At 47.6% G+C, this 24,560-nt stretch overlaps 1 protein-coding gene across 10 annotated transcripts in view; it reads right to left on the bottom strand.

Annotated features, from left to right (window-relative positions):
- Positions 1 to 24,560, bottom strand: part of AUTS2 (activator of transcription and developmental regulator AUTS2) — a 1,221,294-nt gene that overhangs the window by 12,306 nt on the left and 1,184,428 nt on the right. For 3 of the 10 annotated variants that reach the window (XM_061402548.1, XM_061402556.1, XM_061402557.1), the window contains 10 exons: positions 19,662 to 20,130; positions 18,648 to 18,737; positions 18,131 to 18,384; positions 16,664 to 16,905; positions 14,924 to 14,968; positions 11,852 to 11,947; positions 9,203 to 9,274; positions 7,239 to 7,268; positions 5,273 to 5,344; positions 1,629 to 1,770 (listed from right to left, as the gene is read on the bottom strand). In XM_061402548.1, the coding sequence (XP_061258532.1) occupies positions 1,629 to 1,770; positions 5,273 to 5,344; positions 7,239 to 7,268; positions 9,203 to 9,274; positions 11,852 to 11,947; positions 14,924 to 14,968; positions 16,664 to 16,905; positions 18,131 to 18,384; positions 18,648 to 18,737; positions 19,662 to 20,130 (1,512 nt within the window). The remainder of the gene's footprint in view (positions 1 to 1,628; positions 1,771 to 5,272; positions 5,345 to 7,238; positions 7,269 to 9,202; positions 9,275 to 11,851; positions 11,948 to 14,923; positions 14,969 to 16,663; positions 16,906 to 18,130; positions 18,385 to 18,647; positions 18,738 to 19,661; positions 20,131 to 24,560) is intronic. The other 7 variants (XM_061402549.1, XM_061402550.1, XM_061402551.1 and 4 more) reach the window with 7 other exon arrangements.

The raw sequence follows: 24,560 nt of genomic DNA on the forward strand, positions 1-24,560 counted from the left end.
ACAGATTAAGTGGAGGAGGGTTGATCCTTCAACACCCTATTTATGTTTTGCGTTTTTCTTCCCCAGCCTGGAAGGTCCTGTGGGCCTGGGGTGTGGAGGTAAGCACGCAGCAGAGAACACAGAGCCGCAGCATCTCGGCGGCAGAAGGTGCCAGAGGAGTCCTCCCTTCAGCCCTCAATGGTGACGCATTCTCCACTCAGGAAGTGCAAGTATGACGCCCACCTCCACAGAGTGAAGACAGCCCAGCATGTTCATTAGCCCTCGACAGCGCTGCCAGCTAAATAACAATTTGGCTGCACCCTGTCTGTGTAGTACAAGCTAATTAATGCTTCGAAGAAAATCCGAGCTTTGCTCAGCCCAGGGTCCCCAGGGGTGCCCCAGAGTTCCAGAATTATCCAAGCAAAAGAAGCCAGTTCATCTGCTGGGCTCAAATAGAAGCCAGGGAGAAACTTCTCTGTTTCTGTCCAAAAACTCGTCACACAGCCCTGTCTCAGGGCCCAGATGGCATGGTAACCAGCCTTTGAACCTATCCCTCGACAGAAATGACAGAAACCTAAGACCTTAGCAAATTCCATCTGCCCTCAAGGGTGGGGTCCCCTTGCCTTGGGGACAAGGCCCATTAGAATGATGGTCTCTTGCAGTGTGTGGGTATTTCTTTCTTCCTGAACAGAAGAGCCTTGGGTCCACCAAAAATGAGTCTTGGATAAAAAGCCTAGGAAGGCGGCAGGCAGGATGGATGTGAAACTTATTCGCTCAGGACTAGAAACAGGGAGCTGCTTGAATATGCATGTCCAGAGAAAGACATTCAGGAGGGGACGGGGTCAACCATTAGGATGCACTCAGCACTGGCACTTATGAGCACGACCCAGGGGAGCCCTGGGTCAGGCACCGTGCGCTGAAGGCAGTTTTAGGAAAGACTTTGGTAGCAGTACGGTGGCTCTCGTTTACCCATTACTCCTGATGGCCGCTGCCTTCGTCTGCATGTTCCTGGAGCAGGACTGGGCAGGGACCCGATGCAGGGATGATCAGGGACCCACTCTGGCACACCTAAGAGGCACCTGGGAGCGGGTACTCTCAGAGCTTAATAAATGCTGTCCCCTAAATCTCCTGCATCATTACAACCAACCAGGCAAGAATGTTAAGTTCTGTAGCAGAGAAAACCAGCCGCCAAGCAGTTCACCCTCTCTGTCACAGACCACACCAGTGGCACCTACCTTAATTGTATCTGTTTATCCTCAGATCCTCACAGGGCATAACTGAGCATCACGGTGCAAAACCCCTGACTATTCTGTGGGCAGGGACAGCGGCATTGTTTTCTTCCGATTTACCCTTGCAAGCTCTCTTGATCTTTCTCAATAGCATCTGACACACTTGTGAATTACAGTGGTTTAATGCCGAAGCAACACGAGTCCCTGAAGGGAGAGAGGGTCTTTTCCCTTCTTTCATGGAAGTGGGAGCATCCATGGAGAACAGTCCATCTCTGGAGATGTGCTGTGATGCTGCCTCGCAAACTGGCATCAATTGCTGTTTTGGGGGAGTGACCGAACAGTGGCCCAGAGTTCAGACATCACTCATCTAGCTACCTGAGAGCTACCATTCCCAGCTCACCCCTGCCCCTCTGAACTTACCGGCAGCGGAGAACAAAGTTGAAGGCCGCGCCAGGTCGTGGGGGTGGTGGATGGCTCCAAAGAGGCTGGGGCCCGGAGGACGGCTCAGGAACTCAGGCTTCAGGCCAAAGTCCAGCTTGTGTGGATCCGACTGCATCTGCTTCTACAGCACCAAGGGAGGGCGAAGGGAGGAAAGGAGGGAGCCCCAAGAGAAACATTAAGGAAGAAAGATATTAATGAGACGGACAGTCAACTCTGTGAACAGTGCATTCGGGCTGGGGCCCTGGTCAGGTTCAAGTCTACACCTGCTGGGAGAACATAGCAAGCCACAAACCATGTAACCCTCAAATGCAAGAAAAGCAGGTCTGCCCAGAGGGCCTGAGGCTCGCAGCAGAAATGCCGAGGGGCAAAAGTCATACTCTGTCTTTGAGGGTACACGGTTTGAGGCTTAGAACCACATCCTAACTCCTTGAACCACCACCGTCCCGAAGTGGTTTCTGATTTGCTGCAAAGGTTCATTTTAGCAAGTTTTTAAATGATAGTATTTTAAAGCTCATTTTATTGGCAATTCTGCATGAATAATCTGCTGTGTAAATTAATTGTTTAATGACTCTTAGCTGTGCTCTAACAGATCACACTACATTAGTAGCTGAAAGTTATGAAGAAATATTTGCATGCCTACAAGCTAATTTCAAATGATCGTTGTTACATTATTTTTAAAGAAACAAACAGAAACAAAGTAGGGATATTAATGTGACTAACAGGGGCTTTGGGCTAACCCAATCATCTGAGGAAGAGATCAGGCCCAACCAGTGAACCTTCCAGAACCTCTCCTGCTGTGAAGACCTTGCCGTCAACTGCAGTCACTCCATTTCCTCCTATCAGTATATCCACCCCCAAGGTCACGTTTCTCGGAGTCTGTAGAAACTGGCTCACTGTCTTCCTCCTGCTTCCTTCCCTGGCCTCACTCTGGACGCTGGCAGCCTCTCCTAGAGCATGGGTCCAGACCACCCCCACCTTCAGGATTCTCAAAAGCCTTCTCTGTGTTGGCCTCACACCTCCCCTGATGAGCGCCGACCCCTGACCTGGGTCTAAGGCTCCCAGTCTCCCCCTGCCTCGCCGCCTCCTCTGAGCTCTCCAGCCTCCCAGGCCTTCCCCACTTTCTGGCCCTCACCCTTCCCATCTCAGACTCATCGGATGCTGTCTTTTGGCCCCGCTCCACCCCAAACTCCATCAGGCTCTGCCACGAGTAAATCCCTGTCCCAGCATACGAAAACATCAACACAGAGACATCTGATCTAGCTTGTGTGAGGATCAGAGATGAGTTTGCCACTCCCTGGTGGCTGAACCTTACTGTCCTGCAATCCCACTCATCCGTCTTACCTACCCAGACCCCTTGAGCCAGTGGCAACACTGCGGGAGGCAGACAGCACAGTCTCCATGTTTCCTGCACACACTACTCAACTCTGAGCAACAAGACTCCAGGACAGAGTCCAGCCCTGAGCCTGCAGCAGCAAGAACCTGCGGGTGCTGGCTTTCCCTAGAAGTAGCTGGTGAGCGGCTAGAAGGACAAGTGAAATGAACGTCACAGAGGAAAGGGGACCAGGCCATTTCTGCTCACATCTGCAAGGAATTCTCTCATGAAAGAAAGTCCCACTATCAAGCAATAGCCATTCTCCCCTCCCCAAAGCTGCTAATCCACTATGAATCTATAAAAATCTTCTGGCTGCCTCCTTTAATTTGGTTGCCAAATTATTCAGTGCTAATACTGCATGGTACACAGCACAGTTCCATTAACCACAACTTAGGTCCATGAAGCAAAATGGAGCTTGGGGATTACAGAGAATGTGCTGGAAAGGGAAGATGAACAGTTATCTCCTGTGCAAGAGGTCTTCTTAATTGAATTGGGATAATGAATGCTGGAGTCACTGGGGACGTTCTTGGGGAAAGGAAGATGTTGAAGTGGCGCCTATAACATCCTTCATCGCTTTTAACCAAAGGAGTTACAAGGAGGGTGTGTTTTACCCACTGTTTCGCTAACCATGTCATCTAGAACAGAAGTGAATTGAACTAAGCATCAAAATCTAGTTAGTGCTTCCAAATACACGTTTTTTTTTTTTTAATGAAGCTAAACCACAAGGTTTCTAATTAAACTCGCCTAACACTAACGTTAAGAACAAAACTCACCAATGGGATATTCTGAGAAAGAGCAGGTATTTGACACCAAAGCAAGATATCTTTCGGACAGGGTGATGGCACCCCACTCCAGTACTCTTGCCTGGAAAATCACATGGACAGAGGAGCCTGGTGGGCTGCAGTCCATGGGGTCGCTAAGAGTCAGACACGACTGAGTGACTTCACATTCACTTTTCTCTTTCATGCATTGGAGAAGGAAATGGCAACCCACTCCAGTGTTCTTGCCTGGAGAATCCCAGGGATGGTGGAGCCTGGTGGGCTGCCGTCTATGGGGTCGCACAGAGTCGGACACGACTGAAGCGACTTAGCAGCAGCATAACTTTGCAACCTCATTCACTGAGAGTGACGTTTTTGTTTCTAACTATGTTGGGTTTTTAAAAATTATTTAACCATTAAAAAAATCCCTTGAGATGACTAGCTATCCCGACTTCTTTTATATTCTGATGGTGGTCCCCCACATGCTGTTGGGACTAAAATCTTATTCATGAAATAGCTTCCAATGGAAGGTTATTGGAATTACTTAATTGGTACAGTTACACAGATTGTAAACACCCAGACTGTAAAATCTGGATCTATCCGTTACTTTGGTGCCTAAGTTGACCAGTGATGTCCTGTCTGGTCACCTGCAGAAGATCTGCATCTCTTTCCTGTATCATCATAAAACCCTGGTAAAGCATGGAATGCATTCATCTGTCTGATGAAAACAAAAGAAAACCCTCCTGAGTTCAGGTAAGGTAACTAGCCAGTCAGTGGTTCCCACAAGCACTGACTGTCGTCAGACTTCTGGCATTGGTCATCAAGAGGATGACGGAGAGATTGGATAGGTCACTGCCAACCAAATACCACTTCTAGAAGAGGAATTTTTAATACTATGAATTGCTAATGGACATACCATGTATGCCTAAATCAGTAACATCACATAGGGCATAAATTATCACTTTTCAAAGCCATAAAATGAAAAAGAACAACAATAAGGTCCTATTATATAACACAGGGAACCATATTCACCATCCTATATTCACCATGATGGAAAAAATTTTTTTTCTAAATGTTGGGGCGGGGCTGGTGGTGGTGGTAAGAATATACCAACTTCTATAGAAAACTTTTCATGTACATCTCCTCCTAGATCCTAAGTATTTCCCATACTAATAACACTTGGTCACTCTAATTAGATTCCCCAAACCTTTATTTCAGGATTTAATCTATATTTAAGCTCTTCAGATCAATAACATGACAAAATCATGAAAAAAAAAAAAAGAGAGAACCATCAGGGTATTATCAGTGTGCTTCTGTTTTGTTATTTTGCTGCTGCTTTCCCTAATTAATAGTAGGATTTCTGAATAGCTTTTCCAAGGGACTTGATCCTGCCTGCCTGTGGGTCTTCAGACTCTGCTTCAGTGCTTCCTCAATTGGGCGATCACACACCCATCGCCCACCTCCCCCTCCAAGACTAGGAAGGCAAGACTGACCTTGACTTTCTGTTGGTGGTGGTAGATCTGCCAGGCAATGTGAACGTGCATCGCGCACCACTTCCCTGGTTTCTGGAACGAAAAAGAGCAACGTGGTCAGAAGGAAGAGTTCAGGGGGAAAAAAAAAACAAAAACAACCCTTCCATTTCCCCAGAGCTGTCAGCAGATTTTGGCTGCAGAAGCTTTCTTTTCCATGAAACAAGAGGGCTTTGTCTCCTCCAAGGGCCTTCTCTCTGCTGCAGCCCGGGACCCGGGCCGGAGGAAGCACCCCTCCCCGGGCGGGCGGCACCTCTCCTCCCACAAGAGCTGGGGCTGGCGGCCACTCCTCAGAAAACCAGCCCCGAGCAGGACCTCCCCGGTTACCAAGGATAACGTGGCAAAGCCCGAACCCCACTTTGTGCCTCCTCTGTCTCTCTCTTTTCTGGCGCCAGCTGGCAGGCCTGGTGGAGCGAAGCCCTGCTGAACAAATGCGGCCAGGCTATATAATGCAGATTGGCTGTTCAGAAGAGCTAATTAGTGAATGTCTGTGAACCAGTTTGAAAACGAGAGGGGACAGAACCTGTGTCACCTCCCCCAACACTGTTTCTTAAAAAAACAAAACACCAAAGCAGAACAAAGCAAGCCAACACATTTTCATTGAAGCCCAGTTCCCACAAGTGCTCCACTAAGAGTCAACTGCCCATTCATGTTGGGCGGCACGATCATTTCCAAGCAGAAAACAGACAAGAAAGAGATGAGAACGCATGCCTTTCCTTCTCTCTAGGCCACTGCAGAGCCAGTGCCTGTCCCGCCCTCTGGGAGGACGTCAACCCCAGTCTCTCAAACTAGTTCCTGTCTTGCTTTCTAAGCTGGGGAGCAGCTGCGAGCCTGTCTCGCAGGCTCACCCAAGGGGGCAGGACCACCTTGTCCCACTTCACTTGTATTCCTGCTACACACTCTACCCATTGGCATCACTGACTCAGTGGACCTGAGTCTGAGCAAACTTGGGGAGGTAGCGAAGGACAGGGAAGCGCGGCCTGCTGCGATCCAGGAGGCTGCAGAGTCAGACGTGACTGAGCGACTGAACAGCAGCAGCAGCACCGTGAGCTCCCAACGCGTGCTCAGTGACCACAGGATGGATGAGAAGAAACACTGCCCCATTCCTACCTGGGCAAAGAACAGATGCTTCTGGTGTCTATATTAAAGTGCTGTTTCTGAATGTTAAGTCACTTTCACTTGCTGAAATATATACTTAAATCCAAGTTTGAGCTCTCTCGTAATGAAGTTATGGGTCGTCTGAAATCGCCTAAGTGATGACACCATCCTTTCTCCCCCTTTGGAGAAAGTGAATTATCTAATAGATGTACTAGACAAGGGTTAAGTAGAGAAATCCACTATCCGCCCCTCTTCATCTGTCATCCATCATCCCCACCCCCCGACCTCCCACATACACCAGGGAAGTCAGCATTCATCCAGAGGTTATCTGCTGGCCAGGCTCCAGACCTCTCAGAACAAACCAGCGCTCCTAGCGGCCCTTTTCTGCACCAGAGAAAAAGGTCGAATGGCTGTGACAGGTCAACATCACCTGCTGCAGAAAGAGGCAGCCACCAGCCAGAGCAGAGAGACCCGGGCACGTGTTTTCTAGGTGCCAGAGAAGCAGGAGAACTCAGACGAATCCTAATTTTAGCCTAGCTCCGGCCTTTCCCTTATGTCTCCGTGAGTCAAACCTTTTGCCATAACTAACAAGAGAATCTAAGTTGAATTTTATCAGTTGGCTTTTTACCTCGATGGCCCAGCTTCCTCCAACACTCAAAGCAAAAACCATGAAGGCCATTTTCAGTCACACTCTCTGAAAAACCCAACCACTGTCTTTTCAACCTTTTCCTCCGGCGTTTCCATGGCGTGTTTCCTTGTAATGGATTTGTATTTTTAACCCTCGGGGAGTCACACAGGGGTTGCAAAACAGTTCTAGAAGAAGCTTTCTTACCCTTAACATAGGTCTGAAAGGATCTGTCAACTGTGAAGAGAAAATGACAACTTGGTTACATGCCTGTCACTCAAACAATTGCTCTAATTAACAAATTTGTAGTGCTTCATTAGGAGGGGAAATTAAAATGTTAGAATTTTACTTTTAAATGAAGCCCTTTTAGAGAATAATTAACCCATTTTCACACTATCAAAAGTGCCAAGCGTCCCCTCCCCCCCTCACAAGCCTTGGTACATCTACGCTGACGAGCCCCTGGACAAGTTTAATCAATAGCGATCTGCCCTCCGGCAGAGCGATTTGCTCACGTTACACATCTGAGGAGTTTCACTGTCTGAGCAGCCCTTCCCAACCTCAGCTAAGCATCTAAGGGAGGCGGCCTTCAGACTACAGACGGCTGGATACTAAGAGTAACTGGGGAGAAGCCTCCTTTCCCGACTATACAGTAGAAATAGGCTATTTTTAATAATTATCACTGGAGGTATTAGACATTTTAGAGAAGTTCACTATATAGATGACCTTATTTGCAAAGCAGAAACAGAGAACGAATATATGGATACCAAAGGGGGAAGGGGGGGCAGTGGGAGGAACTGGGAGACTGGGATCAACACATATACACTAATGATACTGTGTGTAATATAGATCCCTTGGAGAAGGGAATGGCTACCCACTCCAGTAGTTTTGCCTGGAGAATTCCATGGACAGAGGAGCCTGGCAGCCTACAGTTAACAGGGTCACCAAGAGTCAGAGATAACCAACACCTTCAATGAAATAAAATGATACTTAACACTTTAATAAAAGCAAATAACACTTTCAAGAACATAAAATAGATGACTAATGAAACACACTGTGTGGCGCAAGGAACTCTACTTAATACACTGCGGTGACCTGACTGGGAAGGGAGTCCAAAAGGGGGAATATATACATATATATTACATGTATATGAAGCTGATTCAGCTTGCTGTGCAGTAGAAGGTAACAGAGCACTGTAAAGGAACTTTACACATCTTATACTCAATACAAATTAATTAAATAAAATGAAGTTCGTTACACCAAAGTTCATACAAATAACACAGTTGAGTCATTTTACGTATCTACCTAACTCTGGTCATGGTTTCAGATAACCTTTGCCCTTACCTGGGACAAAGACAATATTGTGAAAGGTAATTTTTTTTTCCCCCACATTTACTATGAAGATGGATAATAATCAATGAGACAAGATCATATCTGCTGTGTAACTTCAGATTCTTTTTGAGTTGGTCTGTGTTATGAATAAATAACACAACCGAAGTGTAATGGATATTTTATTTAGCTCCAGAGCACAAAAGGTTCCTTCCCACATTAGAAGCAGAGTGGCCGGAAATACTGTGTGTATGGGGTGAGCTCCAGAAAGACAAGCGCTTAGTGCTTTTCCATTCAAAATGTTTTATGGCTTGTGTGAGAGAGATTTTAGGAGATGGGGACAGAGAAGGCTGGTCGGGGTGGGTGGGGGAAACTGTGCCAGCTCAGTGTCAGTGACCGTCCCAGCCTGGGCTTAGACCATAAGCCACCCTTTCTCCCCCATGAAGAGTCACTCCCTGGCGTCACATGGCCGCAGGAGACATTCTATTTTCTAAGAGAAACTAGCGTTAAGTGTTAGTCGCTCAGTTGTGTTCAACTCTTTGTGACCCTATGGACTGTATGTAGCCGGCCAGGCTCCTCTGTCCGTGGAACTCTCCAGGCGAGAATACTGCAGTGGGTAACGTTCCCTTCTCCAGAGTATCTTTCCGACCTAGGGATCAAAGCTGGGCCACCTACACTGCAGGCAGATTCTTTACCATTTCAGTCACCAGGGAAGCCCCTCAACTAGCATCTTCTTCCACAAAATAGAAGGAAGCGCAAAGGCAAGAGGCACTCCGCTGGGCTGCCTGCCCTGGGGACACAGGTGCTGTTTGTTACCCAGGGACCCAGCCCGACCTTGCACTTACCCTCGGGTCCTTTTGGAGAAGAGTGTGGGGGACCGTCCCAGGTCGGGTGGCAACATCGATCGGGTTGGACGTCTACAAAGTAATGAGACCACAGCTTAGGAAGCATATGACACGGGACATGAAACCAAGGTCTTCCTTCCTTTCTAAATGACCGCGTTCAAGTGTCCTTTTTTGTTTCATTCTGGAATACAACTGGACGGATCCACCCTCCTCTGAGATCCCAGATGCTCTTCATGAGGCCCTCCCTGACTCCCTGGTCCTCAGGGGACCTGACCAAAGCCTGCCCTGTCCCAGGGATGGCATTTCCGGGCAGAGACAGGAGAGACGGAGATGGGAGCCTGGCCCTGAAATCCATCTTCTGTGTCCTTCACAAGCCCGTCACTGTGGGTTTTTTGCTTTATCACCACACAGTTCAAGAAATGCTTAAGTGAACATCAGTCTAACCTGCGGGACCAGGTGCTTCTCATCAGAATGACTGAGTGTGCTTCACAGACATTAGGCTACCTCTACATTTTAACTGGCAGATGATAACAAGGAATTACATTCAGTAATTACTCATTAGTGGTGGTGGGAATGGGACAAGGGAACCTAATTTGGGGACCACACAGACCTACTGTTATGTGATTTCTAAAGTAATTCTGCACCATCTTTCCCATTCCCAACACCATTCTTAAATGGCATTCATGATAACAACCTCATCTATAGGCTTTTGTCCTTTGAATGAACAACAACAAAAAGCCCATTGCAGGCACAAGGCACCACTTTCTTAGTGGGTAAAGGATTTCGAATATTTTTCACCAGGTATTTTATTTAAGAAATCACAACTTCTATGAATCCCTTCACACCAGGAAGTTAACTCGTGTGGAAATAAAGAGCCCTCAGTTTAGGCACCAAGCTGGCCTGCAAGAAGGGGGAAAAAAAGAATGGGAGAAAGAAAAGCAGTCAGCTGCTGTAGGGCTAACAATTAAGCTAGAGTTGTTAACAGCCTGATTTGCATACATATGAAGAACTCTGCTAATGAACTGCAATCTACATATTCAATCAGTAAGATGGCCTGGAAAGGCCTATTTCAACACCAGGAGAGACACTTTCTTGCCCAGATGTAGTTTTCTGTGTGATTGGATAATTGTGACTGAGGGAAATCAAGAAATTTATGAAGTGACCTACCAGTCTGGTTGGGGATGCACGAGAGAGTTCCTGTAACCTGAAGGGGACTGACCAGGCTCTGAAAGGGTAGTAAAGAGCCCGACGGGGGGAAGGAGTTTAAAATCACCATCATTTTGTCCCGAGATGGGAGGTGTTGTGTATGGCCATCCTCAAGCCCCGCCGAGGTCTGATCTGGCACAGGAGCTGAAATTCCATGTAGGTCCCTGGGATTTTGAAGGTGCAGCCATTCTCACCCCTAATGCTTTCTAATTTTTTTCTTTTCTAATTTTAGGGCAGCATGCCTTTGTTAGTGTAATATGCGCTCATCCTGGGAGAGACTGGCCCCAAATTTGTGCTTTATCTTTGAAATGAGATGGAAGGAAAACCGAAATCACACAGCAAAATTTCCTGCTTTACAGTCTAAGAATGGTTACTCTAAGAAATACTTTTCTGAAAATCAAGTAGGGGCTGTGATAGATGTAAAGTCACAAAAAAGAAGAGTATTCTGAGAACTAACACCTTAGTTTTGGCCCTCGGAGATCACTCTAGACCGAGTGCAGGAGAGTATCACTGGCTAGGTAGAAAAGAATTCTGTTGTTATAAAGGGCGAAAGTGAAAGTCTGAGTCACTCAGCTGTGTCCAACTCTTTGGGACGCTATGGACTGTAACCCGCCAGGCTCCTCTGTCCATGGGATTCTCCAGGCAAGAATACTGCAGGGGGTTGCCATGCCCTCCTCCAGGGGATTTTCCCGAGCCAGGGATGGAACCCAGGTCTCCCACACTGCAGGCAGATTCTTTACCATCTGAGCCACCAAGGGAAGCCCCTCTAAAGGGCGAAAGGTTAATTTATCTCGTGCTAGGATGGTAGTCTTGACCTTGGGAAGTTGACCCCGGCATCGGGGTCAGAAGCTTCAGAGAAGGCAGAAAGGGAGGAAAAAATAAGAAGGCACTGCCCTCCACCTGGAAGTGGACTCTCTCTGCAGACACAGGGGACTGAGGAATGAAATGAAGGAGAATGAACACAGTGAAAAGGATACCATTTTAGTTTGGAATCTTTTCCCTCCCTTCTATTCCAATCAACAAGGCTCAGCTTTGCATCTTTGCTAATCATGGACATCCTCAAGGATAAATAACTTGATGCACATACATCTGACGTTTCATGTAATTCCTGATCAGAAGCTTATGTCCACAGTTTTGGTGAAAAAACAAAAAATACATTATATCTATATCTATATATATATCTAGTGTTTCCTTTTTTTAACAGAGCACAAGAAATTCTAGCTCAATTGAGATGACATGGGTAGTACAGATTAAAAATTAAATTCTGACTGAGTTTACAACTAGATGGACTAGAAGAAAATATTCACACTCTAATCCCAGTGGTCCATTTGGATGGAAAAATGAGTCAGTGGCAGGTAAGAGGAGGGGAAACTACCCACCCACCTTAGCCCGAGGCTCCACTTACAAGTTCGAAGGTGTTGTTTTCGCTGTGAGGTTTCTTACCTTCGGCTGAAAAGCTCCTTGCAGTGACCCAAAAGGGCCGGTGGGTGGAATCATAGGGGGGATGCCCGATACAGCAGGAGGATAAGAATGGAAGAGCTATGGCCAAAGATGGAGGGGGGAGAGAAAAGATTTTAGTAGGAGGCAAACGACACGTTCACATTCCCTTCCCACAGAAAGACGTCCACATTAGCCAGCCAAGTCATCTCAGTTTGATGCCATTAGTCATAAGAAGCCACAATGAAATGATCACACAGATGTGCCATGAATTCTTAACTTAAAAAGTTAAAAGTAGTTCAGAATCAATCAGCCAGCAAATGATGTCCCAGATGAGGCCATCATTAGAAAGGGAGCTTTTCTAATTATTAACTGTTAAATCGGATAGAAGTCCTAAATGGTTGGAGATTTTAATGCATATCAAAAACAGGAGGGGGTGCTGAGCCAAATAAGATGCCCAGAAAATTACAAGTTAATTAGAAAAAAGGGAAAGGGGGGGAAAAAGGAAGACAAAAAGAAGCAAGTCTTTATGGATTCCAAGATTTTACACCATTAAAACTCAATTAGTACTTTTAGATTTTTAATAGTTTTGAGGAAATGGGAAAATATATGTGCAGTCCTTGCTTCATTAGGTTGTTCCGGTAAGTGGCAGTTCCAAGGACAATTTAAATTGTCTAAAACGATGACAAATATTTGTGGAAGGGGAAAATAAAATGAGTCAGAGTACACTTTCAATGGAGCCACCCATTTTCCTATAAGATGGATATAAGCTCACTGGAGGCTATTTGAGACAAGCCCTGGACACGTCAGTCTGACCACTCAGTGGAGGGAGGAGGAGGATTCTGAATTTCAAATATGAATTTTCTTGAATTAATAGTTTACAGAGGACACAATGGAGGGAGGAAATACACAGCAGAAGACAATGCAGACACATCTTTTCCTCCACCTAAAAATGTATCGTTTCTGGAGAATCTATGCTCTGGTTCCATTTACTTTGACAAACTCACCATAGAGATACAGTCTAGTGATGTCCCGCCCTTATGGTTGCACAATATGTCAAAAATACAAGAATAATTCAAGCTTTCCCTAATGATGTATTTATGCGAGCTATTTCTAGGTAATGGCTGAAATCCACTGGTAATTTCACAATCTGGTCTGTTTTTAAAGCATGTACTTTTTCCATTGGTCTTTATTTCATTTTGCTCCCCTCAATGATGTAGCGAAGTTTTTCAGACTAATTGATATTGAACTAAATCCACTTAAACAGTGATTGCAAACCAAGTGCCCTCATTTAAAACTACTTTTAAGTCTAAAATTGTGTTTTAGATACTTGAGTGTATTGTATCTTAACTCCCCTTTGTAACATCCTAATCTCCAAAGCAGGGGCGACTAAGCACTTCATATATTATCCACTATAACTAATAATATGAAATAACTCTCTCCCAGTACACTGTGTGAAGCAGAGTAATTAAATACATCACACTAAAACACTCAAATTTCTATTACTCTGCCTCCAAGTGGGTATTTTCCCTTTAATGTTTTCAATTTAAAAATTGGATCTTCTCACCATTTTCCTTTTCTGATCCTCTTTGAATAGAGGATTCCACCCCTCGAGTAAAAATCTGAAGTACTTGAGTAATAATACAGGAACCTTCCAAAAAACTCAGGCCTGCAGGTTTATTCTCCAGCTTACATCTAGGGCTCTCTGTGGAATATGTTTATGCCAAGACACTGCATGGTGTCCGAGGAAGTAAACTGAGCTACCAGTATAGCAGCTAAACTTTCTCTGAAGATGATTTTGTTAGCTGGTCCTTAATTTAATTTAGCAAATACAGACAAAGGGCAGAAATCTGGCTGTTATATTAAGGGTGGTACCATTCATGAAATAGATGCAAAGAGAAAACCCATGGCTCTACTGGATTTTGCATGTCCATTTATAAAAATGCTTTTATGTCATAATTCTGAGCAGAGCAGTGTTGAACACTCGGGGAACCCAGGCACTTAGATAGCCTTTCCTCATCCCTTTCTATAGAGACTCCCCTTGAGCCATTTCCGAATGTCTCTCCATAACCAATTCTTAGTTGATTTCTAATACTGTCTAGCCTGGACTTCTCAGCTAATTCCTCAGTTTAGGACTGACACAGTGTCTAATGATCTAGTTCAAAGTATGAATGAATTCACAGGGTTGGCTGATCTATTAAGTGGTCCTCCACTTGAACCATAAGGTAACACTATCCAAAAATGAGAACAAAAATAGTTTAAGATGGTGAACCGACATGGCTACGAGCAGTTATTAAACGTCTTTCTTTCCAGTTTCATTAAAAAATATATATATAAACCATTAAGCAAAGAAACTTGCAAAACTTCAGGTAAAAATGATGCAGTATACACTCCATAATCAAAATATCATGGTAAGATATTCAGTTTCTGTTATAGAAGAAGCCCTCATAAGTAACTGAACATGTAACTTCAGTTGGCGCCAATTTAGGTTCCAGAACGTTCTCTTAAAATTGCATGAAACAACTTTTGTTAAAGAACAAAGAATGAGTTTAAAGAGAAGAAAAATCATGCATATAAGATCTTCTTTCATTTAAATGATATTTTTAACAACTTGGCACGAGCTCAGGAAAATAATGCCAGCCACGTGGAAGAGGGATCAATGGTCTAGAAGAAATGAAAATCTGCTTCTTTAAGTCATGAGTCAAAAGAATACGCTACTTTCTTTGGAAGACATAATTCAAGATGAACTCTGGGAACTCTGTGTGTTAATAACATCTCTACTGAGGACTGAAATCTGTGATTTCAGAGGCTCCTAAAACTCTAACACCTCCAACAAAGCAGATGCCCCACTTGGCAGGACTTTAAAGTCTTAGGAACGGCTCATGACCTTTTGATTCAGAAGATGATACTGCATCTTTACCAAAAGCAAACGTCACAAAAGCAAGCATCCGAAGTGACGAGGAGCAATGGGAGTTCTTGCAAAGATGGTTAAGGAAGGCTGCGAGTCATTGACTGATCGGTGGCGAGAGCATGGACATGGAAAAGCGGCTACATTGAATGGGTAGCATGGTAACTCACACTGTGCCGGTAGAATGGGTCAACTTTTGTAGGGTATTTGTCAAACTGCAAAGGGATCAAAGCAAAAGCTAGTTACTTAGAGGAACTACATTTCTAGTCACTGCTTCAGCGGAGAGGGCCCCAAGGAAGCCTCTCTGTTGTCGGGCAGGCATCAGATTCCATGATCTCAGTGTACGCGAAATCATTCAGAGCTCCTGAGTCTCTGACCAGAAATCAACAGGAATGGAAAGTCAAAGTGAAACCCATTCAGACCATTGCAGGCTGTGACTACACTAGAGCGGCTTTCTTTCTAGGCTTTATTTAGAGACGGGCAGGAACCAAGCGTCTGAACTAGAGAGAGGAGGCAGTTGTTCAGATAAATCAGAGAGAAGTGAGCACTGGGTCTGATTTATCCAGAGAATTCCCTCTGTCTTCATCTTCGCTTTGGCAGAATGGTACACTCAGCTGTTTTTACATTACCCCCTCGTGGTAGTGTACCACGAGGCCTGGTGTGCTGCAGTCCAAGGGTTGCAAGGTGTCACTTAGCAACTGAACACCAACAATTACCGCCAACCCCCCCCCCACCCCCTACCGAGTACAAAGCAATTCCGGCCTGGCCTTACAATGTTTCTTTCAAGCAGGAAAGAGTATATACCATCATTTCTTCTAAATAATGTCCTCATCCTGTGCTGTAACTCCCATCAGTTAGATTTAACTTGTTTGTGAAACGTCTCACTCAGACCGGTATAAACTCCTTCCCCAGATAAACAGGTCCTTAAAAATATAACTGTGGAAAAGTCGAGTTCATCCAAAATAATAGATGCAGGATTTCTCCGAGGAAAAATTTTTGGTCCCAAGGCCTCACTGCTGACATTCTCCTAAGTAAGGTTTATAAAATAAACTTTGAAATACGTATTTTAAAGAAACTAAGTTGAACAAAATGGGGGAGAGGGGAGGGAAGAGAGGATGTAAAGTTTAGTGAATCACGGCATTCAAATCCTCACAGTGCCTGTACTGATTGCCTTCAGTCAAGTATTTCCTGAAATATTAAAAATAAATAAGTAAAACTCTAATCGTCACTGTTTGGGCACGCATCCATTTCAGACTAATCAGCATCATAGTGTGGTGCTGTTCCTTACAGCTCCTAAGTTAAAAATCAACCCTAACTGGCTCCCACGCAACCCCTGGCACGTTAGTCCCAAGCCAAGGCCAAGACCATGTCACAGCCAGTGGTCCCTCACCACCGGGCTGTTTGGACCGCTTGCTGACAGCACAGCAGCAGACAGGGGGCGCTGTCTCACGAGATGCAAGAAATAACACTTTCGACAAAGCGGGTTTAGAAAACCATCCGAGAGAGAGTGGATGGGGGAACCCCGGGCCGTCCAAGTCTCCCACCGGCGCTCTCCCTTCCAGACTTCCTAGGATTCTGTGAGCATTTATTTGCTAGCGCAAAACACCGGCAGATACATTTTTAGATCTGGTGGTAATTCCCCAAGATATCTCAAAAAACCAAAATCACCCGTAAGAACTACCGACACACTGGACGTGACCGCCTTGGGGAGCATCTGGAATATAATCCACCCACAGCGTTAAGAATAACGGGTCAGAAAAGAGCTCCTACTTCAGGCCCTGGGTCAGTGCCACCTGGAGCCGGCGTATCCCAGAGACGAGCATGGGCAAGGGGCCCCCCCGCCAATCTGCTGTGCCCAGACGGCCCTACGGGGCTGCGTACAAAGAGCGTCGCGCTCTACTTATCCTCACATTTCTGCCCGGGGTACGCACCATGGGCGGTGCTGGCGTCGGCATGATGGCGGTGGGCGGGAGCGCGTGGGGGAAGGGCGTGAAGGTGTGCTGGTGCGTGTGCTGGTGCGTGTGCTGGTGCTGGTGCTGGTGCTGGTGGAACTCGGTCCGCAGGTAGGGCGGGGGGCCCAGGGAGGCCCCGCGGTCAGCACTCTGAGAGGCCAAAAAACGCGTGTTCAGTTCCTGGCGCAAGATGTCTTGCTCTGGAAAAGAAGAAGAGGCAGACGGTGACACCTTTTCCGGGGCCGGTCATTTCCTCCAGAGCAGGACATCCGAGGAGCTCACTATGGAGGGCTCCGGGCCGGGACATGGGGGCTGGGCCCTTGAGGAAAGGGACCGCCAGGCAGACAGAGAAGGCTAAGGCCCAGGCAACAGCCTGACTGTTCTCTGTGCAGGCTTTCAGGGACGAGGGGTGCACCAGCGCCGTGGGCACACAGGGTCCAGGCTGAGTGGCCAGAGGTCAAGTCTCAGCTCTTCTCAGGGTAGCTGAGTGACCCAGGGCACTGCCCATCACCATCTGTGTCTGTGTCCTCATCTGTCGAATGGGGTCAACACATTGCCGGTGCTGTGGGTTTGTTTTGAGGGTTAAAGAAATGAACATTTTTAAGTGCTTAAAAGTCAATAAAGCAGAGCCCTCATGCCCTCTTCCAAGGATAAACCTCTGCTCTACAGCTCTCTGTACTGGTGGCAAAGCTTGGCCACAATGGACCCAGAGTTGGGATACTTGGCTCAATTAATACAGGTGAGGAGCAAAGAACCCAATACCTAACCCTAAGTGTGCCTTTAAAAATCTGGGATATGTTGCCTCAAAAAGTGCATTTTCTCCACCCAAGGTAGAAGGCCTCATTTAATTGTTAGTTGTTCAGTTGTACCCGACTCTGTGACCCTGCCAGGTTCTTCTGTCCATCGGATTCTCCAGGCAAGAATACTGGAGCGAGTTGCCATTCCCGTCTTCAGGGGATCTTCCCGACCCAGGGATCGAACTCAGGTCTCCCACACTGCAGGCAGATTCTTTACCATCTGAGCCACCAGGGAAGCCCTTGTTTGACTAAAACAAATCCCTTAAGCCACGATGTGACTTAAGATCCTGGCCTGAAACAGACATGGGGTGTGGAGAGCTTTTGTCATGCCCATAGGGCCCAGACAACCTGTGCTTTACTACTCAGCGGGCAGACCTGGTCAGAAAAGCCTCATGACTACAAAGTTCTATCTGGCAGAATCCCCTGGATCGTGACAGGCTGGGATGGGGGCTGTTGGTACATTTTCTGCAGACTCTCAGCCCACTGGGGAATGGAGGAAGAAGACATACTATAAAGCGGACCATGGTGAGTGGCTCAAACCTAATCATCAGGGACAACAGACAGGGAGTGAGGCCTTGGGAAGGGAGAGGGGGAGCACGGAGAAGCCAGGCCAGCTCTTCCCTCCTACCTGAGTAAGTGCTCCCGGCCGGGTGTCCGGGCACCTGCAGACTCCCAGATGTCAGAGGTGGTGGAGGAGGCAAAGCAGTGGGAGGGGCAAACATATTGGGGTGATGTGAGTGTGCGGGGGGCTGGAGGGTGGGCGTGAAGCTGTGCAGGGGGCTGTGGTTGGGCAGTGACAGGGGGAACGGGGAGGCTGAGGGGTGGTGGGAGATGTGCGGGGGGGCGGGCTGAGTCTTCGCTGGAGTGCTGCTTCTGCTACTGCTGTTGGAACACCAAAAAAAAAAAGAAAGAAAGGGAAAAAAGGGGTCAGTAATCAACTTTCTTAAAAACAAAACAAAGCCAAACAGAGCCATGTAACACTTTTGCTCTCGCTTCTTCGTCTTCGCAGGTCCCCACCCTGTGCACAGAGCCTCTGCTGAAATCGCAGTTCCTCTAAACTGGCCCCACAGCTGTGGGCACAGTGAACAGCAACTCTTGCTTCAAGCTGCCCCCCATCGCCCTGTCCAGAGAGCTGCCCCTCATACCCTGTGCCAGCCACTCTTCCTACAGGGGCCACGCCAATGGAAACGAACAAGCTGGTGACCTGGGCTCGCCAGGTCTGTCTGCTCCGTCTTCTGTGAAGAAGCACAGGGAAGGGGGAACCAGGGAACTCAGGTGCCCCGTCACCTCCACGGACTGGAGGCCACAAAAGATGGGCCTGGCCCCGCGGAGGCAGCTTCCTTCCACTGTCACAGACAGGAAAGAGCAGGGCCCTCAACCCCAGTCACCAGGCTGTCACAAGGAAAACACTACCGAAGCCATGAAGCGTGAGCACTTAGAACGACAGCCCCCGGGACAGGTGCGGGTGGGCGACGCCGGGCCCTGTGCCCGGGTCTCCACCTCCCTTTTCTTTGCAGGGCTCCTTGTGCTGCTTGTCAACCTTCCCTCTATAATCTGACAAAGACAAGACACAAGAGGCCTGGCTCCCCATGGAGGAACGCCTCCCTTTTTCTCAACCCAGCATCTTTCTCCTGTATCTCTGTGACCCACCTGGCGGAAGTCACCATGGAAACTCCTTGAACCAGATCACTCCTTGGTCTGCATGCTCCCGCCCGGCCAGGAGTTGCAGGGAGATGTTGACAGGGAGGGAAATGGCTTCCCTTCTAAGACTCCCTTAACATTCCGGGAATCTCCCCTGGTTTCCCTTCCCTGCCTCCAACCCGGGAACCAGTGGTGGGTCCCAGGCACAGCGCCTTGGACTCTCTCTTCCTTGAGCCTTCTCCTCCCTGCAGTCACTCTCAGGAGCCTCCGCAGATAGTTGAGGTCTCCACCATGTCCTTACCACCCAGCCGATCCTCAACCCAATCCCACCCCATCTTCTCCCCAGAGACCCTGTCTCCCTGAGCCTCAGACCCCTTCCCTGTCTTCCGTGCCTGCCTGGCTGAGAACACGTTGACAGAGATTCCAACGGGAACCCTGGTCCCCATGGGAGCCCCCGCGCCCACCGCCACCTGTCCATCCCACCAAAGATGACCGATGCCGGGCGGGGGGCGGCTCACCTGAGGCTGTTGAGGCTCAGGCTGCTGCTGTTATAGGCGGACAGCGGCTGGGGGAGGCTCTGGGCAGAGGGGTGGGCCTGTGCGGGCGGGAGGACCTGGGGCGGCAGCGGCCCCGGGGACTGTGGCCGGGGCGGCCGGGGTGCCTGCGGCGGCGCGGGCTGCGGCTGGGCCTCCGGGGGCGCAGGCGGCGGCTGCGCACCGGGGCGCGGGGGCGGCGGCGGGGGCTCGGCGCGTGGCCCCGACGCGGGGTCCGGAGACGGCGCTCGGGGCGGGGGCTCCGCCTGGGGCTGGGGTGGCGGCGGCGGGACCTGAGGGCGCGCGTCCTTCAGCACCACGGGCTCGAACAGGGGCTCTTTGCCGCAGTCCTGGCTCTTCTCCTGGCTCCGCTCTAGACCAGATACCTTGGGGACAATGGGCCCCGCATCGTGGCCGTCGTGGTGGGGTAGCGCGCCGACGCCGAGCTCGGGATCTGTGCGGGAGAGCAGAGAGAAGAGCGAGGCAGACGGTGAGTGAGCGAAGCTGACCCCGAACTGGGTCATCTGTGCCCAACGACACGATCGGTCAGGTCCCAGAAAGGTCCACCAGTCAGATAAGGCTGCCTTCCAGAGAGTGGATGAAGCCATCAGAGTCTGCAAATAAATGTTTCCCTTAATCTTGACAAAGCAAGAGTATGCAGTGAAATCCACAAACAGTAGACAACAAATCGATTCACCCCTTTTAAAACAAATACAGTTCTTAAAAAAAAATTATTTATTTGGCTGTGCTGGGTCTTAGTTGCTGCCCCTGTAATCTTTACTTGTGGTATGTGGGATCTAGTTCCCCGACCAAGGATCGAATCTGGGCCCCCTGCATAGGGAGCTCGGACTCTGAGCCACTGGACCACCAGGCAAGTCCCCAAACACAGTTCTTGGCTATACAAAGGAGAAGTGTTTTCAGTAGTACATGAAGCAAACGTTATTTAGCCCGGCAGACGTTTCTTCTCCGCCTTGCCTCCTCTCCCCTTTGCATTCTGACTGATGAAGCATGCTTGACATTTGGAGACGTTTCTGCTGAGCAACCACTAAATGTCTGGTCAAAGGTCAGGCCTCCTACGGCTCACTGAGGATCCAACCGTTTGAGATCGAAGGAACAAACATGAATTTAGACCAACTGACCATCAACCATGCAGGCTTGAGTTTTTAAAGAATTCCCTCTGGACCACAGGAGGGGTCCTTAGCCAGGTGAATCTGGACCTTGAGACCAAGTGGGATGGGAAATGTAAGTAAAATTCTACAGTAACTAATGACACCTAGACAACAGATGCTCCTGTATGAATTGAAATGATGTACTTCCCTCCAAAGTTCAAAAGACCCATGCCATATCTAGTATATGGGTACCCTGATGACCCCATAAGTCAAACTCCATACAATTCTCTAACAGAATAATGAGACACAAATATGGCACTGCATATAGAGATGGCTCTACGGTACAGAATCCACCTGCCAATGCAGGAAGTGCAGGTTGGATCCCTGGGTTGGGAAGATCCCCTGGAGGAGGGCATGGTAACCCACTCCAGTATTCTTGCCTGGACAATCCCATGGACAGAGGAGCCTGGCGGGCTGCAGTCCATAGGGTTTCAGACAGTTGATCATGACTGATCATGCACATCTTGGTGGCTGGGGGCAGGGGGGGATGGGGGGGGGGGGGGGGAAGGATTATCTTCCCCACATTTTTGCACTTAAAAAAAACAAACCCATCCTTTTCTATTATTGCAAAGCTTAAAAACAGGAAGAGAATAGATCACAACATTCTCTAAAATGAGGGTGTATTTCAGGTACTCCTAAATGATTCCTTTGGGCATGACCTTTCTCTTCACATCTCCCTGTTACCAAGTGTGAACAATGCATGGTGTGCTCACTGGGAATGAGAATACCATTAATGTCTGTTGATGTCCTAGTGGGTGTATACACGTGTCATGTTTTCTTCCCTGAAATTTGCATCAAAGCAAGCCATTATTTTCAGTCTTCTTTTGGTAAAACAGATCAAATGTGTAACATGCACAAAAGCAGAAGCAAATGGTGGGCTTATAAACAAACCGCGTGGTTAGCCATTATGCACTCAGCTATCCTCGAGTCCCGCAGACCAGCATGGGACAACTACACTAACAGGCTGCCAAGAAAGACCCCTCTTCACGCAATTCAGGCACGAAAGGATAAAGCATCGGATGGATCTGGTGAAAAGGAACTCTAGACTTCTGCCATCCTACGCACACACATTTTCTTCCAGTGCTGTCTTCAGAACTTTCCTGGGCAGATCTTTGCTTATGAAAAGCTGATGTGTTATGAATTTCCAGAACCTGAGGGCTGAGAAAGAACAGGAAGTTCCTGATGTGGACACAGAGCCCCTTCAGCCATAAGAACTCCCATATCACAGAGGAAGACCCTTCATCTGCAGACACCCAGATCTAAGGATGTTGGTGCCGCTGCTTTTTCACTGCTTTTTCTATCATTTTCACAATATTTTCCATAGCAAGCAATTATACAAGTTCACTGAAAACCTCAGGCTTCACACACTGCAGGCTGGTTAGTCAGGCCCGAGGCAGAAAGCACTAACACCCGGGAAATCCTAAGAGGATGAAATAAGAGAACCTCCTCCATGAGGTCCTATGTGCATAAGTAGGGACTCTTCCTGTCCTGACAGCTGACGACTGTGATGCTTTTGCGACAAATATGGCAAACATACAAAATGGAATATATTCCCATCTTTTTGTACTGCTCTGTTCTCTCTGGACAAGGATGTTGGCTGTTGAGTTGCTCAGTCGTTCCGACTGTTTGCGACTCCATGGACTGTAGCCCGCCAGGTTCCTCTGTCCATGGGATTTCCCAGGCAAGGATACCGGAGTGGGTTGCCATTTCCTTCTCCAGGGCGTCTTCCTGACCCAGGAATCGAACCCGGGTCTCCTGCATTGCAGGCAGACTACCACTGAGCCGCCTGGGTAAGCCCACCTGGATGAGGATAGTGACAAATACATACATAAATCTTTTCCATCTTGTTAGGTTACATTCAAATTCATGACCTCCCTCTAAAAATCAAGGTCTAAAGTTTCTCTCAGACATAAAAGAAAATTTGGGACACCACCCAGAGGTTATTACTTCAGTTTACTTAGGCCAGTAAGGAAGTACAACAGAAACACACAGATAAGCATTTTATCCATCTAGCTTGACTATATTTATCTCTTGTTCTTTAATCGATGAGCCTATAGAATTTGGACAACATAGCTGAGTCTGCAGGAGGCACCGTGCGGGCTTGGGCTCGATTCCCAAGGCCCCATAAAGGCAAACTGAGGTGGTTCTTCCCTCTGCTGTCCCACTGTCTGAGGACCAATCCAAACCCAGCTGGAGTCAGGAGTGGTGCCGAGACTTGGCATCGTCGCCATCCGTGGTATTCAATGAGGCACATAGGCAAGACCAAAACCTTTCTAGAAAACTCTACACATTTGTAGGGAACCATCTATGAGGAATGACTTGGGGAGTCAAGAGGCACAGAATTTTGGAAGAAGACCAGAATCTGGACCATCCCAGCACTTCTCAAACTTTAATGTGCATAGGAATCCCCTGAAGATCGGATTCAAATGCAGGTTCAGCGGCTTATGGGGGTGGGTGGTGAGTGTGGCTCCAGAGTCCACCTTCCTGAGAATTTCCTGGGTGATGCTGATGCCTGGACTGTTCTGTGAGTAGTAGGGGTGTTATATAACCCTCTGACTAGATGGGGGATAAGCCCAGAGAAGTTAAGGAACTTGCTTGTTGTTTAATAAACCAGATGGCAGAGTTCTAGTCCCAACTCTGCCACCACCAAGTACCTCTTCTCTGATTTACACAATGCTGCCTCCTAAGAAGCAAAATACCCTGAAACAAAGCAGGTAATGATGAATCCAGGATTCGGTTACAATGTTTTAAGTACAGCCAGATAGTGAAAAGGGACCAGGAAAGCTAGAGAGGGTTGCTGGAAGACGGCCCTTCGGCTCAATCTGAAAGCTATCATCAATCCATCAGTGAGGGTGCTGCAGGCTATGAGCAAGGCAGGTTAGAAGGCTGGTAAGAACTATGGGGCTGAAAGTTTTACGACCACCATTTACATGGATCCATGAGGCATGGATTAGGCATCATGCATTTTTGTGGCTAATTGGTAATGCATTTCCTCTTCCTTTCAATTATTTAGTAAATGCATCTTCCCAGTTAAGCTCTTTCATCCTGACAGTCCATTTATCTTACTGAGCTTCTCCAAAACTGGCAAGAACACATAAAAAAAGAAAAAGGGTTTTTTTTGGGGGGGGGGGGGTGGGGTTGGGGAGGGATATTGCTCAGTGTGCTCTGAATTTACCAAAAGATGAAATGTGCTGAGGCTGAAAGAAATAAGAACGTGTGCAAATTGACTAGTCTTATTTAGAAGTCTTATTCCATTTGGGGGGGGGGGTTTAGAATTTCTCTTTGTGTTTGTAAAAATAACATTATGCTTACAATAAAGGATATGCAAATTTGAATTACACTGTACAGTAAAAAGGCTGAATGTACTGCGTGTAAATTATATCTCAACAAACTTGACTCAAGTACAATAAATTTATTTTTTTAAACTTAAGGGTAGAGTAGGAAAAATGTGCTTGAGCTGGCTACAACTCAGATACAAATTCTCTGGGGAAAAAGGGCTCTCTTTTAGTTTACTCCTCCTCCTAAAGCCGCTTCAGTCGAGTGTCCGACTCTGTGCGACCCCATAGATGGCAGCCCACCAGGCTCCACCGTCCCTGGGATTCTCAAGGCAAGAACACTGGAGTGGGTTGCCATTTTAGTTTACTAGTTGAATATAAACCCTGTCATCTTTGTGGAGGGCGATGTGGCAACATTTACCCAAAAAACTAAGGAGTTC

This window comes from Bos javanicus, chromosome 25, assembly GCF_032452875.1.
Source record: "Bos javanicus breed banteng chromosome 25, ARS-OSU_banteng_1.0, whole genome shotgun sequence".
NCBI classification, from domain to species: domain Eukaryota; kingdom Metazoa; phylum Chordata; class Mammalia; order Artiodactyla; family Bovidae; genus Bos; species Bos javanicus.